Here is a 19697-nt window from a genome sequence, read left to right as displayed (position 1 = left end):
GAGGGTAAATCCAGACCAACTCGCTGGAAGTGGGGTGTTTGTGGGCGCCAGAGCCAAGCTGCCACGTCCTGTGGACCGTTCTCGTGACACATTTGCAAATAGAGACGTTTGAGCATCTTGAACGGAATTGATTGTAGTAGTCACGAAATCCAGGTTCCCGTATTTCCCCTCTGCGTGGGATTCCCTCTGGGGTATCTTCCAGTATCCCAGGCTCTCGTACCTGAGCACCGGGAGTGTAGGAACCAGCAGCGCTGGTGTACGTACTATAGGAGATGCTCATTCCCATTTCGTCGTCTTTCCCTCCTGAGCATTCCCCTGCTTGCGCTAATAACACCGAGAAAAAGACCTCCCAGAAATACTTCAGGCGGGTGCTATTTTCGGAGCCTCAGTCCTGATCATGTGGCGTTCCACCCTGGCACCTAGTGTAGTCTAGAGCTCTGTTCTTCCCGAGGCCTGGCCTTAGCTGCTGGAGAGTTGGTCACTTCTGAAATACTCCAGGGAGGGAAGTTGTGGCGGCGGTGCCAGAGAACGCTGCACTGGAGCCTACTTGCATGGGCAGAGGCGACTTCCCTGCCCTTTGGTGCATGGCTGGTCTGCTGTTGCTGGTGAGCTGGTATCTGCCACGGGGTTCCCTCTTTCCTGTTGGTGGCTGGCACTGCAGATCTGCATGGCAGGCACTGTGGGAGCAACTACACCAGTGGGAGATTTCTGAATCACTGAGGGTGCTTTTTCTTTTGTCCTTTTGCCTCTTAGGGAGCACAAAATGGGGTTCATATTGTCCGTCCCCTTTTGCATCGAAATGTTGAAAGGCTAAAATGCATGTCTGTCTAAATGTGTGTCTCTCTCTCTCTCTGTTGGTCGTTCAGTGGGACATTATAAACCTTGGGTTTTGCTGCTTGCCGCTTTGCTGCGTTATTGTAATGATGGGTGTCAGAAATGTCTCAGTGCTGCCACACGGGAGACTAGATGATCTCTAAAACAACATGCAAGTTAGAAAATAGAGTTGTTTACACGAGCGTCTCGCTCAGATGCACTCGGAGTTGCATGTCATACCTGTTGGGCTCTGCTCTCTAGTCTTTTTAGGTTTTTTGGGTTTTTTCCCCCCCTTCTCCTGGAAACTGAGACATCCCTGGACTTGATGTGCTGTAGTTACTCGAAATGATGGTTTGCTTTTAGCAGCCTCTGTGGTTCTGATTTGATTTTTATTTTCTCTCTCCATTTTTAGGGATGTGACACAGTTGCGGGAGTGATAGACTTGGGCACAGTGGAAATATTCCCTATCTTGGGCGCCATGCAGAAAGGTCTCATAGACCAAGACACAGGCCTTGTACTGCTGGAGGCTCAGGTTATCATGTCTGGCCTAGTCGTTCCTGAGACCAACGAGAAGCTCTCTTTGGCGGAAGGCCTGGCAAGAAACATCATAGATCCCAGGACTCTCCAGGTGCTGCAAGAGCTGCAGGATACCCTTCTTCTGATACGTCAAATGAGCTTTGAAGGAAAACGGTTTCTGCCCACTGTTTCTGCAATAGAAGAGGGAAAGATCAGTGAGGAAGTTGGACTGAAGATTTTAGAAGTTCACCTTGTTACAGGGGGTTTTATAGACCCTTCAAGTCAGGGCCGGATCAGCTTGGAAAAGGCCGTTCAAGAAGGCCTCATAACTACTCAGCTTCACTCAAAACTGGCATCTCGCCTGAGATCTTGCCGGAATTTGATTGACCCCAACACAGCCAAGAAAATCAGCCTGACCGAGCTAATGCAGCGATGTATCATTCACCAAGAGACTGGCCTGAGATTGCTGCCCGTCAAGCAGCTGGCAGGTGGGATGGTGAGCCTGAAATCCGGGAGGAAAGTGAGCATCTTCCGTGCTGTCCAGGAGGGGCTAATAGATAGGCAAGTCACTGTGCGGCTGTTGGAAGCCCAGCTTTTTGCTGGCGGCATTGTAGACCCCAGAACAGGGCACAGACTGACTGTGGACGAGGCAGTGAGACATAATTTGATTGACCAGGATATGGCGTGTGCACTCTTGATCCGACAACTTCAGACAGGTGGCATTATAGATACTGTCACGGGAGAGAGACTGACAATAGATGAAGCAGTAAAGAGAGATTTAGTGGCCTCGAGGATTGCGCTGGTGATCCTGGAATCCCTTTGGTCCTTTATGGGGCTGTTGTGGCCTGAGTCAGGCGAGATCCTCCCAGTTGCAGATGCCCTAGAGCAGGGCATCCTGTCCACTGAATTGGCTCATAAGATTCTTAGTAACAGGCAACTCATCAAGGCTGTCTTCATACCAGAAACCACAGAGGTCTTGACCTGGAAGAAAGCAGTAGAGCATGGCATCTTGGAGAGAGATGTTGCCAAGAAGCTAAAATCTACCGTCATACCTGATGTGATGCCCAGTATGCAGCTGGCAGGCTCTGCAGCCAGAAGCACACTGAGCATGGGCTCTGCAGGAAGGAGTCATGAAGACCAAAGTCACCCTCTACTAAGGAGTGATGATGATAGGCTGATATTCCATTTGATGACCCACAGCTATATCAACTTGCACAATGGCCACAAGCTGCTCCTCGTAGATGGGGAGTTAAATGATCTCACTAAAGCCGTTATACAAGCTCAAGAAAATGGATCGAGTACTCACCTGTTGGACGTTCACAAGGATGGTTACAAAGGTTTGGAAGTTCTTGAGGAGATAGAAGACTGGGAGAGTGCAAGTACTGAAAGGGAGCCCTGTAATGATTTGGCTTTGAAGCAACTTGAGTTTCAATTTACCGCTTTGGAAGAAGAGAAAGAAGTGCCAGAAAATACTTCTCGAGATGACAAAAATCCAGTGATACAAATTGGAAGTTTTCCATCAAAGGATAAAGAAAAAACTCTGAATCTGAAGGAACAGGAAGAGATTTCTGCAAAGCGAGCCTCCATTCAGAGTGAAATTGATGCTGAATCGGCAAGAGAACAAAGGCTGACTATAACCAGGAATGGAAATCAAATAGAATTGTCTAGGCAAGAATCTGTTAATGACCCCCTTAGAATCAGCTTTGAGATAAAGCCCAGAGAAGCAGAGGAAATGCTGATGGAGATGGGGATAGATTCCAGTGCTGCTAAACTTTTAATAGACAAAGTCAAAGATAGAGCACCTGAAATGGTAAGAGATGGTGTGAGAAAAGAAACCTACATATCTATGGATGAATCAGAGAATACAGAGAAACCACAAATCATGCAAGAGAAAACTCCGAGAAGGGTGGAATCTGAAGTAGAGCGACAAGCTATTACGGATAAGAATTTGTTTAATAAGGAAAAAGCTAAGAACAGATCAGTGAAAAGAGAAGAAATCGTGCCTCTTAAAACTGGAGATGAGGAGCAAATGGAAGAAAGAGAAACAGAAAAAACTGAAAGTGCAAGAGTATTGGAAGTAGAAGAAAGGGATGTGGAAGATTTATCAGTTGATTTCAGTATTAGTGAAACTTCTATGCTACCCAAACATTCCATGGAACTGGGAGAAGACTGCACTTTAACAATGCTGGTGGCGCAACTCCAAGGTGAGGGTATATACCATGAGCAGACGGGCAAGAATCTTCTTCTGAATGAAGCCGTAGCTTGTGGTGTAGTGTCCAGCCACACAGCTGTTAAACTGATGGAAAAAATGAAAATGTTCAATGGCTTCTTTGACTCTCACACATGCGAATCGTTAACGACCGAAGAAGTCATTAGTGAAGGTCTGATGGATGAGAAACTTCTGCACAAGGTACTCACATCTGATAAAGCTATAAGTGGTGTTCTCGACCCATGTAGTAATATTGTCTACTCTGTCAAGGATGCGGCTGAGGTTGGCCTACTGGATAAGGAAACAGCATTGAGAATTTTAGAAGGACAAGTAGTTACTGGAGGAATTGTTGACTTGAAACGAGGCAAAAAAATATCAGTCACTTTGGCTTCAAATCTTGGCTTGGTCGAGCCCGCCAGTCAAGAGGAACTTGTAAAGTTAGAGAAAGCTTCTAAAGGAAAAGATGCTGAAGATGAAACTAGACAGAAGCTCATTGGATTACAGGCTGAAACAAATGGAATTATGGATCCTAAAACTAAAGAACCTTTAACTATTGTCCAGTCGGTTGAAAAAGGGCTTCTCGATAAGGGGAAAGCCCTCCAACTCTTGACCAAACAGATAGCAGACGGAGGAATTATTCACCACATGTCTGGAATGAGACTTTCAGTAAATAATGCAATGAAACATAGATTGATTGATCAAGACTTGTGCAAAGAACTCATAAAGTCTGAAAATGTGTGTCTGCACCAGTATGTTCATCCAGAAAGAAAGGAACTTGTATCCTTACCCAAAGCAGTGTCATTAGGGCTAATTAACTTGGACTTTCATGGTGAAGTCCAAGAAATACAGGCTTTGAGTGGAAGCATTATTGACCCTGTTTCTGGCCAGAGGCTGGCTTTGTCTAAAGCTGTAAAGGAAGGATTGTTATCTGAGACAGTTATGGAAAAGGTAGTGTTGTCTTCCGAAATGAAACATGGAATTGTAGATCCTGAGAGCTGTATGATCATTCCCTATTCAGAATTTATAAAGAAATGTAAAATTGACATTGAATCTGGACAAAGGTATCTGGAGCTCGTTCCCTTCCGAGCAATCAAGGACAAGGTGACAGGGGACGCTCTGACGTGTGCGCAGGCTGTGAAGCTGGGGGAAGTAGACCTGTTGCCCACCTTGAGAGTACTGCAAGCTCAAGCAGACACTGGTGGCATTGTGGATGGTGCCACGGGCAAAAGACTGTCTCTGAGGTCTGCTTTGGAACAGGACGTGGTGGATGAAGAAATGGTGAGAATCATCGCATCGAACCAGATGATGGCTGGAGGGATTGTTGACACTAACAGTGGGGAAAGAGTGACTTTGAAGGAAGCTGTTGAAAGAGGATTAGTGGCTGTGCCGGAAGGCATTTGGATACTCAATGACACATCTGATCCTGAAGAGTGGAGAGAATATAAACGCCACACCCGGCAGCAACTGCACAATGCAGCACCCAAAGAGGAAAACATGGCCATGGATAGTCCTGCCACGGAGATGACTGGTGACGATGAACACAAAGCTAGACGCGAAGCAATGGGCTACAGTGGAGATGCTGCAGATGCTGATTCTGACCGATCACATAAGACAATGAGTATAATGAAAGAAGAGGTGCTGAAATCACTTCCTCTTGAAACTTCAGAGGACGGTGTAGTGGGTCAACTCTTAGGAGAGGCTGTATTGTCCCCTAAACCTCCCTTAGTATCAGCCACAATGCCTGTATCTCCAGATGCAGCATTTAAGACCCAGAAAAAAGCGATTAGGAAAAGCAGATCACAGGAACCCTGGAAAGATGACTTGAGGGAGAGAGTAGAAGTAGCTGAGGAAACAGAAGAGGAAAGAGAGAGACTGGAGGCCGGGAGAGAGCAATCATTTGCTGGTGAAATGATGCATCAAAGTGTTGGGGACAAAGAAGGAAGAGAGAGAGCCTTTTTCAGTAATGATGGGGTTCTGGGAAAGACAGAAGCTACAGCTGTGGCTTCTGAAGTAGGTCAGAGAAGCTTAGATGAGAGAATGGAGGGGTCAAAAGCAGTAGAGGCAGCATCAAAAGAATCAGTTTCTGTGGATCAAGGAGAGGAAGAAATAGTCTGCATAAATGCTAAGGAACCCTTCAAGCTTGCAATTGGTGATAAGTGTATTGAAGACAAACCTGTAGATGAAATAACAGGGAAGCATACTGAAACTACACCACAGAGACCAGAGGCAAAAATTCTTGAGATCAGAAGTCTTGGTGCTCCAGAAATGTTGAGCGAGACCGATCTAAAACCCATGGGAAAGAAGAAAACTGAGATAAAGAATCCAAAGCAGATCAGTATCCCAGGAGAAACCACTAAACTAGGGAAATCTTCCAAGGAAAAACAGTTCCTTCCTATCCCAGATTCCAAAGAAACTTTGATGAGAAGGATCAAGGAGGAATTGATCTCAAGTATTCAGGAATCAGTGTGTGAAACCACCACCAAGAAAACAGCTGGTGGATTGCTGAGCAGTCTGGCTGAACAAAAGCAAACAGAGATTAGTGAGAAACAGGTTCCTGAAAGAGAAAAGGAAGCGACTGCATTGGGCCTGAAAGAGAATATCAAAAATGATCAGCAGTTCAGCATTGCCCCAAAGAGAGATGCACTCCAGGAGACAATCGGAGAGGAGGTCAGAAATGGCGAGGCCACCTCTGTAACAGAGAAATCAGAGGAAAAGATACCCCAAGCAATCACCAAAGAGGAAACCAGAGATCTGGTATCCCCCACAGTATGTATCGCAGAGAAAAAAACACCAGAGTTAATTACCAGAGAGGAATCCACAGGTGATCTAGAATCTTCTGTAATCCCTGAACTAGAGAAACAGACTCTGAAAGAAACAACCACAGAGTTCACCATGGATGAAGCAGGGTCCTCTACAACCTTCAAATCAGAAGGAAAGGCACCCCAGGAAATAACCAGAGAGGACAGCATCGGTGATCAAGAATCACGCTTAACTATGGCAGACAGGGAGAGATGGCAAGAACCTTCAAGAGAATCTACAAAACCAGCCAAGGTAAATGTTTTTTTTTTTTAAATTCCTGGTATTTATTATGTATATTTGATATAAATGTGCATGATTTTGGACAAAGTTGACAGCAAGAAGGATAAATGTAGTGAATGTAGGGCACCTATTGGGAGTTGCAGCCCCAGAAGATAGTAACTGAAATTTACTTGGCAAATGAAACTGTGATGTATTAGGGGAAACATTTGAACCTCAGTTATATTTTATGAGAACATTACTTATAAATGACAGATACATAAGCCCATTGTTTAGCAGTTTGATGATAACACTGCAGATTTGTTGCTATTTTTAAGTTTTGTTGGAAAAAGAGTATACGTTTTATTTCTCCGTAGTAAATCTTGTAGATAAGATTAGCAAGTGAGCAGTCCCTAATGTGGAAAATTGCTAAGAGAGAAAACACTAAAATTCCTTTAAAATATCTCATTCTGTTTTACTTTTCTATCAAAATCTGAAGTATGTTTTGTCTTTCGACTCCGCAGACTGTGTTCAGCAAACAGCTGTGTCTGGAACATGATGAGAAGCTGGTGTCTTATCTGTCCGTGCTCCGAGATATTGAGATGAAAATTAAACAGGTTCAACCTGCAGAGCTGAAGTTAGAAGCGCTACAAAACCTGCTGCATCAGGCTGAGGTCAGGAGGGGCCACTGTACTAAAATTAGTCCAGCTTCAATGCTCTGCTCTCTGGGTTAGTTCTTTTAGGGTGGTTTATGCACAGGGTCACTGGGCGTTAGCAGCTGCTCACTGTCTCTTGTGAGCACAATGAGGAACTTTAGTCTGGGATCTAAAAGATATTGAAATGCAAACACAGAGCGTCTGTCTCTCCAACTTTCTTTCTGGCTCAGGTCTTCGTCCGTGCTTAGCCAATACATTCATTTAATTCACAGTTAGGTTTGCTGTCTGGAATGAATTATTGTAACCTGGCCAGATGAGAACAGTTGGATGAATTGGTGGATGGTAATGAATCATTATAGCAGATACACATATTGTTTGAATCCAGTTTCTTCCAGCCTTTGTGTTACTGAGGCTATGTCTACACCGCAAAGAAAAACCCACGGCATGGAGTCCCAAAGCCTGGGTCAGTTGGCTCAGGCAATGTAGATATTTGGGCTAGGCTGGAGCCGGGCTCTGAGACCCTCCCACCTCGCTCCAGCCTGAGCCCAAACGTCTACACTGCTATTTTTAGTCCCCGCAGCATGAGTCAGTTGACCCAGGGTCTGAGACTCAGTGCTGTGAGTCGTTGTCTTTTTTGCAGTGTAGGCGTACCCTGGGGATGCTGGCAGTGAGAGTATGAAATCACTGTGTCTTGGACTTAATGATACTGTCTTGCCTCAGGTCCTGGATGTGGAACTGAAGGATCTGTCCTCTCCAGTGAATCAGGAGCTGAAATCTGTGAAGTGGATTGTGGCCAACCAGCCCCAAGAAGTCCCTGAACAATTGCTGAAAGCCTTGGAGAAAGATGCCAAGAACCTCCAGAAGTCCTTTAGCTCAGTGAGTGATGCCTTGGAGGCCTGGCTGCTAAACCTGCGCAGTGCTGCAGAAACTGAAAAGGTACAACTCACAAACAGACTTTTGTCCTCCCTATGCTGCCTCAGCCCTATACTGAGGGATCTCTGCATTCATTCCTTCATTAGTTTCCTGGTTTTAATTAGTGTACTTTTCGTTTTAAGGCTAAAGTCTTAACACAGCATAAAAGGCTTGAGGGGAAACTGGAAGAGCTGCAGAATTGGGTCTGCGATACCGCATTATCTCTGGACAGCAGTGACTACCACAATGCAACTGACGGGAACAGCTTGAATTGCTGCCTCCAACACTATAAGGTAGCCATAGCAACACCCCTAATCCTGACAGATAAAATTGTGGCCTCCTCCAGGGAAGGGGGGTGCTTTTAATCCAGCCTTTCTCGATTCTTTGTGGCTTTCCCTTTGTCGATTATTGTGCAAGGAGATGCCAATATTCTAGCCGGTTTTTTAGTCCTTGTGCTCTTGGGGGCATGAGTAATAATGCCACGCCGGGGTGAAAAGAGCCAAGGTTTTTTTTTCCTGTTTTGTCTCAGCAACAAGTAAAACGTCCTATTGCTGCTCAGCCCTTCAAAGACCATAGGGAAATAAATACAAAAATAAGTCGCGATCTCCTCCAGAGCGCGACCTGGAGCCGTTACAGAGCGCCACAGTCTCTTGGGAGTGGTGCTCAGACTGGGCAGTGGAGACTGTCCTCATGGGTCACAGAGCTATGCTTTTGAGACCCCAGCAGTGCGGGGCAGAGGGAAAGGTGTTGGAAGAAGAGGTAGCTCCAGGAGAGGTTTTTGCTGCTCCACCATGATCTGCAGAACGAGGAAGCTGGAGGCGCGATTGGCATATAGACTATAAACAGTCGCTTCTGAATCTGGGTACATGTCCAGCGCTGCACCGCACACACTGAGAGAAACTGGGTCTGTGACTAGGATGCCAATGACAGGATGGTTTTTTTCAACGCCGTTGGGAGATCTGGTATGAAGAGAAAGGAGGAGACTTGGGAAAACAGTGCTTCCCACACGCTGTGTTACTCATGTGCTGTTGTACGTGCTTCTGTTAGGGCTTCTCTGTACAAACACTTACTTGGTGGGAAGCTGGGGTGTACATCTACCTCGCACTAGCCTGCCACGCACTAAGTGTCTGTGTGGACCCTCCTGCCGCGTGCTAAAAATTGCCTGTGCGCTTTGATCTAAGCTGCTTTGGAACAGGAGTAGATTAAAGCACACTACAGAACATCTAGGGCTTGGCACGTGGACACTTTGTGTGCAGCAGGCTAGTGCAGGGTAGTTTTACACCCCAGCTTGCCATGAACTAAGTGTTCATATAGACAAGCTCTTAGTGTCTACTTGGTTGCCTGAAATATCTTGTTCTCTTGATGGAGATCTGTCTGGAATCTCTCTGCTTCTGAGCTGTAGGATTCTCTTTGCCCATGGATCTTGTCCAAAGCCAGCAGCTTAGGAAAGTGCACACAGACAAGAGTCACTTTACTGACTAGCTTTTTCTCTCTTATGTTCAGGAGTTGAAACAGCCCCTTGCTCACACCAAATCTGAGCTCGATGCAACGGCTTTCGACATTCAGTTCTTTATCTCTGAGCACGCCCAGGACTTGACCCCCCAACAGAGCAGGCAGCTGCTGAGACTGCTCAATGAACTGCAGAAGTCTTTCCGGGACCTTTCTGAGCGGGTGGCAGCTCAGGTGGAGGTCCTGCAGGTCTGTCTCCGGCAAGTGGAGCAGACTGATGAGGTGAAGGTCGTGAGACCGGTTGTGTTTTGTTAACTGAGATGTTTTCAACCTTAAGAACATGCAGTGAAACACTTGCTGTTCTGTGTTCCGGTTTTGGGTGCGTGCCTTTGTCACGATTCATGGCACAGCAGGAGTTTCTTCAAAAGACTCCGTTGCTCCTTTCTATTACCCTACCCATCCCATCTTTCAAGGGAGTGCGTTTCTGCCTTCCCTCTGGAAATATTCAAAATAACCAAGTTCTTGAGGACTCTAGAGGGCACAGCTGGTCAGTCCCTTTGGCTTTCAGCTCTGGAAACCTGCCTGAGTCTAGCTGAGATCACACATGCATTGGTTTAGTGGACTCACCCTAGTTCCTATAAGGCCCACATCAGAAAATAACTGCACAAACTAGCGCTGTTCAACCCGAATGATAACCAGTGTTGGTAGTTTCTCATTTTCCTTGCACAGTTAATGGTCTGTAGACACACGAGAACAGCCCTTTGAATAATATGTAAATGTCGCTGCACACAGCAGCCAGGCACACAAGCTCCTGGTTCTCTGCTGTATTCCTGCAGCCCACGTAACCGCATGGACCTTTTCACTCCAGACACTATTAATACTGTGATGTTTTTATTAACAGTTGCTCTCAATAACACTCTGCCTGTGCCATCTCTTTGTGTGTATTAACCAGTTTGCTTTGCTTTTTCAGATTCAGTGTGCACCCATCCTAACCCAGGAAGATCTCGCTTTGCAGCCGAAGAGCTCTTAAGAGCGCTCTTTTGAATTGCTTCTGTTGTTTATCTTAAAGAGTGAAAGAAATGACCGCAGCATTTTGCACAAGTTTGTATGTTTAGTTGCTACAGCATCAGAAGAAACTTTTTTTTTTTTCTCTTCTGGCAAAGAGAAGTTTTTTGTGAGGACTGTCAGGGTCACACATCATGCTCAATTGCTCAAATAGGCGCTTCTGTATTGTGCACTAGTGGCAAAACCTAGGAATTGGATCAGCGACAGAAACACTTTGTCTCCCCTAGGCTCTCCCGCCAACCCTGGTGTCAAAAATAAACCTGACTCGGGTCAGTCAATGCTGCAGCGCTGCATGATGCCATCTTGTTATGCATGGCCAGCCTTTCTAGAGATGGCATTACGCGGGTTTCTGGTATATTTTAAATTTCTGGAGGTTGAGAGAAAGGGCAAAGCCAGAGCAACTTTTGGTTAATTGTACCAAGGAGGGCTCTGTTTTGATTGTTGCCCCCTATGAAATTATTAAACACTTGTGACATGGTCTCCCATCTAAGGAGGAGAGAAGAGAAGACAGCTTGAATTATAGAAAAATGTGTATTTAAAGAGATCCCTTCCTTCAAATAGTGTTGGGCTCTGATACACATTCATGCAGCCTGTCTGACTGTCTGAGAGCAGGGGGCGTCAAAAGGTGTTTTCTGTGCTGCCTCCTATCCTGTCAGGTGCTCAGACTGTAACTCTTCTGCCTTGCTTTTCAGAGACGTGCTGGCATTGGATGAATGATGTGTATTAAACTGCCTCCTTTCTTCTCTTCCCCTCAACACAGACTCTCCAGGAGCAGCAAGCAATGCGCAGTCGGAAGCTGGAGGAGCTCTGCACCTGGCTAGGCCAGGTGGAGAACACGCTGACAGATCAGCAAAGAGCAGCCGATGAAGGGGACCTACCTATGCTGCAGCAGAGGCAAAGTGACGTTAAGGTCAGTGCTAGGATAGTTTGTGGGGGGCAAGAAGGGGGCAAAAGAGGTGCCAGCTGCCCAGATGGCACAGAAAAGTTGTACCATTCTTCCATAATGCTCGTAGGACCTGCAGAGGAACATTCAGAACCGGGCCGCCTCTTTCGCGGGTGTCTTGAAAGCAACCGAAGAGTTCTTAGAGGCCAACAGGGCCAAGATGAACCCCGGGGAGCTGGCAGCCCTGCAAGAGAAACTCCGCCTCGCAAAGGAGCAGTTCCAGTCTCTGCAGGAGCGGACTGAAGTGGCCCAGAAAGAACTGGAGAGTGCAGTGACTGCTGCAGTGCAACAGGAGACAGAAAAGGTAACACATGAAGAACGGATGGAGGGGGGACTTTTAATGGGGGGGCAGCATGGCCTAGTGGGTATGCCACTAGACTGGGAGTTGGGGAAACCTGGGGTCTGTTCCTGGCTCTGCAACTGTTTGCTTGGTGACCTCAAGTAAGTCGTGTCTCCACTCTGTGCCTCGGTTTCCCCATCTGTAAAATGATGGTATTGACTCCCCCCTGTAAAGCACGTTGAGTGCTATGGATTAGAAGTGCTAGGTATTTATAATACTAATACAATAATCATAGTAATATAAAGCAGCCCAGGGCAGAGTAAAGAAGCCTTGCTCTGATGTCAGGAATTGGTAATAAACTTCCAGGGCAGTCTTTTGAAGTAAGTTGATGCCTCTGAAAATCCAACAGTGTCTCAACCTCCACAGATAAGCCACAGGGGTGTACCTCAAGGAACCACTTGGATGTGTGCACCCATGTGCACACACACTACTTGTACACTCGCTCTGTATCAGAAGCCCAGTTTGGGGCGTGTGTTGGTGAGTAAGACTATGGACTGTGTGTTGTGCTGGGCTGAGAATCACAAAATCAATCAGATGCCAGGATTCTCCCTCTCCTGATACAGCAGCTTATACAAATACAAAAAGAACAGCCCTCCTCATCCGGAATATTTGTTGTTTTTCAGGTGAAAGCTGCCAAAGAATTGGAGGAGAACAGGAGTAAGATTGAGTCGCTTCTAAATTGGGTGACATCATTAGAACAGACGGGGGCGCTCTCTGAGCACAAAGCTCGCCCAATGGAACAAGGTCCGGGAGCGCTCGAGGGGAAAAGCGCCCAGGACATTCTGGACGGTCACTTAGTGGAAGTGGACAGAGTGGAAGAGAACCTTGATCGACAGTATGAGAGGCTGAAGGTTAGAATGCCGCCATGTCTGACCTACCTGGCCGATATTACGTTAGATCTTAGTGCTGCCAAACACGGTGACCCTGCCACCAGGAAGTGGCGCTGAATGCATGGATGTGTTCGCCTTGCCATGCAGTTGTGTTCCAGTGTAACCGGGCAGCATTGCTCTGGTGCTCTAGAAGGGGAGACCCTTGAACTTGTGGGATCCTCCTGGCACAGCCGACGGGAGGACATGGAGATGTGAAAGTGGAGAGAGGCGTGTTTTTCGTCTGCCTCAGCTGTAAATTTATTAGTGGTATGATCAGTAATGCAGAGTACTTTACATTCAGGGTCGCAAGATGATGCAGTCAGGGTAACACACGGGGAGGGGTTAGCTGTTTGCCAGCACAGTGAAGAGAGATCTGTCAGTAGTTCTGGTGCTAAGGGCTTGTCTGCATGGGGAAGTTAGTGCATAGTGAGCTAGTAGTAAATGTAAAGTGCACTCCTGACTCCACACCCACTCCCCACGTGAACACTCTTCCTGCGCACTCTGAATGCCCCCAGGCAGTTTAGCTTAGCACGCTTCCAAAGTGCAGTAAGCTCATGTGCACAAAGACAAGGTGGGTGAGTAACCTCTTTTGTTGGACCGACTTCTGTCAGGGAGAGAGACAAGCTTGAGTCCAGTAAAAGGTGTTACCTCACCCACCTTGTCTCTCCAGTATCCTGGGACCGACACGGCTGCAGCTGCTCTGCATACAACCAAGTGCCCAGAGGCATTCTCTGTGTCCACACTGGGCGTTAGTGTGGAGTCGCTAGTTCACACCAGCTACTGAGGGCTTTTCCCCCAGGTAGATAAGTCCTTAGAGACATTAGATTGGTCACAAGGCAGCATGTTTGTTGTGTGTGTGTTTCAGGCACGCCATCAGGAGCTGCTCTCCCAACAGCAAGATGTCATTCTAGCTACACAGACAGCACAGGCCTTCCTGGACAAACAGGGCCACAACCTAGCACCGGAGGAGAGGCAGAGGCTTCAGGGAAGGCTGGCAGAGCTGAAGGAGCAATACGCAGCCAACCTGTCGCAGTCGGAGAAACAGCTGAAGCAAGTGCAGGCGCTGCGGGATGAGCTGCAGAAATTTCTGCGGGATCACGGGGAGTTTGAGGCCTGGCTAGAGCAGGCGGAGCAGGAGCTGGAGCGGATGCACAAAGGGGACAGCGACCCTGAATCGCTGAGACCAATGCTTCTCCGACAGGGAAGCTTCTCGGAAGATGTGATCTCCCACAAGGGGGATTTGCGGTTTGTTACCATGTCAGGACAGAAGGTGCTGGACGCAGAGAGAGTGGCCAAGGAAGAAGGGCCTGAGCCGTTAGCCACGGGAAACTTAGTCAAGAGCAAACTGGATGATGCAACAAAAAGATACACTGCTCTCCACTCGAAGGTACAGGAAACACTTTCCAGCTCCATAGGATAAAGCTTTTATGGCGTTTCCTCTGTGAGGCGCTGTGGAGATGGTGGGAGCTGGTACTGCAGGTAACTGGGAATTTACCTGTCAAATCTGCCCTGTTACCGTCTCTCTGACTGCTCTCCACCTTCCTACATCAGGAACACTTACACTGTTCGAACATCTTAAAGGTGGGAGCTCCGAAGAGGGCAGGGACTGTGTTATATGGTTCTTCCACCCATATGCTAAAATTGAGTTCTTCCTCAGGGCTTTGGCAAGTTGGTGCGTGGCAGGCCGGGGAGGGAATCTACAGCACACTAGCTTGCGGTGTGCTAACTCGCTGTGATGCGCTGAAAGTTCTCTAGTGCACTTTGACATATTCCCCTTCGAACCTGGAACCTTTACTGCACAATTGTAGCATCCACGTAGCGAATTCACGTATGGCAGGCGAGCGCTCTGTACATTCACACCTGTGCCTGCCATGTGATAACTTGCGGTGTAGACAAGCCCTCGGTGAATTCTCCCCCACTTTCTTCAAATAAAGGGGGCATGGAGGAGCAGGCCAAGGACCGTGATTGTTCATATCCTTGTCTTGGATTTTATTTCCCTGTGTAGTGTGCGAAGCTTGGTTCCCATCTGAATGCCTTGCTGGATCGCTACCAGCAATTCCAGGAAGTGGCAGAAACTCTCAGGTCGTGGCTGCAGGAGAGTGAAGCAGCCGTAGCAAAAGTCCTCTCTGAGACAGTTTCCTCTGACCCAGCGGTGCTGCAGAAGCAGCTCACCAATGCCAAGGTAAGGGACCTTCAGACTGTCTTTCTCCAGGCTGAGTGTACATCCCTCGTGGGCCAGACATCTCACCCTAAAAATCCTGATTTCGATCTCCTGTCATATGGGTTACTTGAGGGCTGTTAAATGAAGGATGGAACCTGCTAGACCAGTTCACCAGTGTGTCGTAGTCTCTTTGGTGTATATTATTGCTGATGTTAGTGGTCTTGTCTTGTGTTGGAGCAGCATCTACAGGGAGATCTTGCTGAGCATCAGGTGCCCGTGGAGAAGCTGCAGAAAGCAGCACGTTCCCTGCTGGAGATAGAAGGAGAGCCAGCCCCTGATCGCCGACGCATTCAGGAAACCACAGGTACTGGGCAAAGCAGCCGTGTCCATGAGCATGTGCGAGTGTGAAGACCGACCACAGTTAAAAAGGGGGACTCAAGTCCCCAAGTCAGACGAGTGCAGGAGAACACGAGATCAAAGTAGAGGAGCTACTGCAGTAATAGCAACTTGTCTACAACCCTTGTGTGCTCACACACGTGCCAATAGGGCAGTTAACCAACTTCCCAAAACACCACCTGAGACTGTCTGTTTCCTTTGGAGGATCCCCACTTCTGCTTATGTTGAGACAACGATGGAGAAGGAACATCTTGAGGAGCAGGCAGCTTCTGCCTGAAGTAGTGAAAAGAGACCTGCTGTTTTTAATGTCGAGACAATACAGTAGACCCCACTGAAATGGTCTTATCACAGTCCTACTGGGTGACCATGTTTCTGTGCTTTCATGTGTGTTTCTGGTTAGCCTGTACCCACGTGTCTTAACTCTAGAGTGGGAGCAGATTACCCCACCTCTGCTACTGCAGGGTTCTTACACATTCCTGTGTAGCATCTGGTATGGGCCACTGTCGCCGACAGGACACTGGAATAGATGGAGCTTGGGTCAGTTTCTCTCTTGTTTCCCGGGTGAGGTTTTTCCTGTTCTCTCTAAAGAGTTCGGTAATGGAACCTTCGCAGCTCCAGCCCCTCTGGGTGATTTGGCTAGTTATTTGTGTTGGAGATAATCCCAGAGGTGACAATCACTCAGCCCTATTGGTCATTTATTTTATCCTGTGCTGAATTCCCCAGATTCCATCGTGAGCCATTTTCAGAGCCTTTCTGGTCAGATGGCAGAGCGCTCGGATCTGCTGCAGAAGTCCATCGCTCAATCCCAGAGCGTTCAAGAAGGACTGGAGAATCTTCTGCAGTCGATGGCTGAGATTGAGAAGAGCCTGGAAGGAGAGCAGCTGGCTTCCCTCTCGTCTCTCTCCGTCCAGGAGTCGCTCGCCACGAACACTGTGAGATGTTCACTTAACTGCCTTTCCTAAAGAGCCTGCATTTGGTAGACCGTTCCTCTGTCTCTTGCCAACCTCTGAACTGTGCAGACATCTTAAAACATTCTGTGCGCTAATTGTATTGAATGTTCAAGTCAGTAAACCCATTTAAAAAGGGAGCATTAAATCCCTCCTTTACCTGAATTCGCTGAACTAGGAAATAGAGCCACTAAAACTGTTTACCTGCCTCCTCAATTACGTTAACATAGCCTTGAGAGGAAATCCCTGTCCAGAAGCAGTGGATGAGGATAGACTGACAGTTAAGCATGAGCAGAGGCAGGGAAAATGCCAACGTCAGACACAGTGGGGAAGGAAGGCAGAGGGAGGACTGGGGGTGAAAATAATCCACGTGACTGTTTCTGGTTGTCTAGAAATGTCATTTGCTTTAAGATTTCTAGTTCCAAAGGGCACCCCAGCCAACTCATGCCACTTTGCTTTTCTCGGGGTGTGTTCTAACAACAGAAGTTGAAGCAGGACATCGCCAGGCAGAAGAGCAGCCTAGAAGCCACCCGAGAAATGGTGACTCGATTCATGGAAACGGCCGACAGTGCCACAGCCTCAGCCCTGCAGGGCAAGTTGGCCGAGGTGACCGAGCATTTCAACAAGCTGTGCCGGCAGCAGCAGGAGAAGGAGAACGTGCTGAAGGGCCTCCTCCCGAAGGTGGAGCAGTATGAGCACCTCTCTGAGAAGCTGCAGCAGTTCACGGAGAGCAGAGCTCGCATGCTGGCTTCTGGAAACCAGCCGGATCGTGACATCGCTCACTTCTCCCAGCAGATCCAGGTGAGAAGCGGGGTTTTTGTGCCTAAAAAAGGAAGGAGGCCCAGACTATGAGGCTTTTGTCAGGAGCCCTTTGCAGGCAAAGTGGAGGGATTTGTGCAGAGTAAATAACCCCCTGCCTTCATCCTAGGCCATTGGGACCTGCAGTTACAGTAGCTGTTTGCTCAGCCATTGGAGAAAGGGAAGGAGATGGGGGCTTTGCAGCTCACTGCTGTTTCACTGCCGTGTGTGAACAGTCTAGCAGCAGTGCTAGACTAGAAAGACAATTCTGCCCAGTCCAGCTGGCTGGGGGCAGTGAACTCGGACCAGTTTGATTAGACCCAGTGCAAATATAGCTAGACCTCAATGGCTAAAAATCCCATCCGTCAATACTGCGAAATGCCTGGGTGTCTGAGTGGAATCGCTACCCTAGGACAGTGGTTTAGGGAGTAGGGCTGGGTCCATTGCACTGGATGGGACAAAATCATCGTGGTTTCATGGAGACACCAGGGTTCCTGTTAGCTGGGAACAGTATCTGCCCTAGATTCTCCCCGTAGCCAATTCTGATGTGTGGGAGTTTTAGAAGTTGGTCTGATTCAGGGATAATTCATCTTATTTCCCTGTAGAGGGCGCTACGTGCCAGAGTCAGTATCAAGGGCTGTGTCCGTTCATTTCTCCTGTTTGAACAAACACGGGAGCTTCATCCCCGCTCTTGTTTGTCCTGCCAGGAGCTGAATTTAGAAATGAGGCAGCACCAAGAGGACCTGGATACTTTAGAGGGTCTGACCACAGAGCTGAGCTCCTTTGGGTTCCCAGTAGGCTCCTCTCAGCACCAAGAGAAGGTTCACAGCCTAAAACAGGATTTTGTGCAGCTGCAGAAGGCAGCAAAGGAGAGGTAAGGCCTGAGATCACCGGTTCCAATCCTTCAGGGGCTGGATTGTGGAGACAGCTCTTCAAAATTGGAGGATGTGCTTCCCACCGATGATGGAAGTTACTTAGCAATTGGGAGAGAGCCTCCTAAGGTTCGTTTTTGCTTTGGGGACCATACGTTAACTTCTACCTCTGCTGTCCTCCTACACCGCACAACTTAATGCCGTCATCTCTCACTGACATTTTAAAAAAGCACGGCCGGAGGCGTTGTGAAAATGTGTGTGCTGCAAGAGCCTCTGCCTCGTGCTTTCTCAGCATGCAGGGGCTGCCACGAATCAAACCCACTCCTGCTCCCCCCGAGGAGCAGATCCCTGTATTGTGGCAGAGGTTCATTGGCCAGCGAAGGAGCGACAGATAATAGCTGCAGAAGGAGCATCTTTCTAGCTCGGGGGGTAAAGGGGGGGTGTTGTGACAATGCAGGGTTTGTCTCCAGAGAACGGGCAGCATTTAAAACAGGGTTATGGTAAAGAGGGCTCATGATGGAGAGCGGCGAGATGGGGGAAATAAACTGCTACCCGATGTTATAAGCCTCACTTCCATTCGGATGGTGCCTGACAGAAAGCAGAACGCCCAGGAACCTCAGCTGTCTTCTAAAGTGTGAGGCCGTCTCCTGTCTTCAAGTTCCACCGTGATTTCAGAACTGCCGTAAGGGCAGCGAAGAAGGCAACGGATTTCATGGGTTACGCAGCACTGCACATACGGAGCTACTGCAAGTGCGTGCTGTTGTAACCGCCTCCCACAGAAATCCTGCCACGCGTTGCTCCTAGTGACGTGGCGAGGCAGGGGTACGGTCTGTCTTCACTGCAGCCGGGGGGAGTCCGATTGCACTTGTGTAAACATACCTGAGCTATGAATGTCACTAGCTCAAGATCGGGAGCAGTGAAGCCGCGGCCGTGCAGGCTAGCTGCCCGAGTAATTACGCAGGGTTCCAAGTGGGCTTATACAGCCCATGCTGCCGTGACTTCACTGCTCTAGTACCCGCGCTAGCTCAGGTCTGTCTCTACGAGCTGCAATCACGCCCCGTGATTGCCATGTAGACGTACCCTAGACCTGTCGAGCTTCCCTGCTGTCCCTGAGTGCGAGCTGTTCTCGGAGGAGAGGGGCAGGAAGTGATTGTTACAAGGTCAAGAGCAATGAGCCCCACTTCCCTGACAGCTCTACTTCGCCATGCCAGGAAGTCATGAGGTGGGCCACAGATTAATAGTGTCTCTCTCCTCAGCCTCCTCTCCCAGTCATGATCATGTGGCATATTTGACCACAGGGATTATCTGCCCTTCCATTCATTAGCATGCAACATCCCAATGGTGACGGCACAACAGTGGAAGAGAAATATTAAAGGAAGCATGTGGTGGTTCTCGGGGTACCCAGGAATGAGGGTCACCTTGTTACCCCCTGGCTGTAGTGAGAGGTAGACTTGGCCGCTGGCTGTTAGCTCCCTGTCTTTACCTTGCAGCTTACCAAAAGGTGCTCCTCGAGTCCCTTTGAACTGTTCCCCTGTGACTCCCAGCCCCAACACTGGCTACTCACAAAAATCCCAGAGCCTCTGCTCCCAAAGGACTCCAGTTTGCTAGTTTTACCTTAAACCACCGCTCCTGTATAACACACAGCACTTGTGAGCGCTGACATTAAGAAAGAAGTAGGTTTAGTTAAGAAAGAATAGAGATTCAACCAGAAACAAGGGAGTGTGGGGAAAACAAAT

The 19697-nt window shown here is 48.1% G+C and overlaps 1 protein-coding gene across 1 annotated transcript in view; it reads left to right on the top strand.

Annotated features, from left to right (window-relative positions):
• The window catches only part of MACF1 (microtubule actin crosslinking factor 1), a 232691-nt gene that overhangs the window by 123765 nt on the left and 89229 nt on the right, over window positions 1-19697 (top strand). The window contains exons 36-49 of the mRNA XM_029912665.1: window positions 1226-6589; window positions 7078-7227; window positions 7930-8145; window positions 8265-8414; window positions 9625-9852; window positions 11396-11545; window positions 11649-11882; window positions 12542-12769; window positions 13653-14174; window positions 14793-14969; window positions 15189-15312; window positions 16068-16276; window positions 16775-17092; window positions 17797-17963. Coding sequence (XP_029768525.1) covers window positions 1226-6589; window positions 7078-7227; window positions 7930-8145; window positions 8265-8414; window positions 9625-9852; window positions 11396-11545; window positions 11649-11882; window positions 12542-12769; window positions 13653-14174; window positions 14793-14969; window positions 15189-15312; window positions 16068-16276; window positions 16775-17092; window positions 17797-17963 — 8237 coding nt within the window. The remainder of the gene's footprint in view (window positions 1-1225; window positions 6590-7077; window positions 7228-7929; window positions 8146-8264; window positions 8415-9624; window positions 9853-11395; window positions 11546-11648; window positions 11883-12541; window positions 12770-13652; window positions 14175-14792; window positions 14970-15188; window positions 15313-16067; window positions 16277-16774; window positions 17093-17796; window positions 17964-19697) is intronic.

This window comes from Terrapene carolina, unplaced genomic scaffold (genome assembly GCF_002925995.2).
Source record: "Terrapene carolina triunguis isolate 2854851 unplaced genomic scaffold, T_m_triunguis-2.0 Scaffold236, whole genome shotgun sequence".
Classification (NCBI taxonomy): domain Eukaryota; kingdom Metazoa; phylum Chordata; order Testudines; family Emydidae; genus Terrapene; species Terrapene triunguis.
The sequence above is the reverse complement of the archived record's forward strand: the minus strand, read 5'-3'. Positions and strand labels throughout refer to the sequence as shown.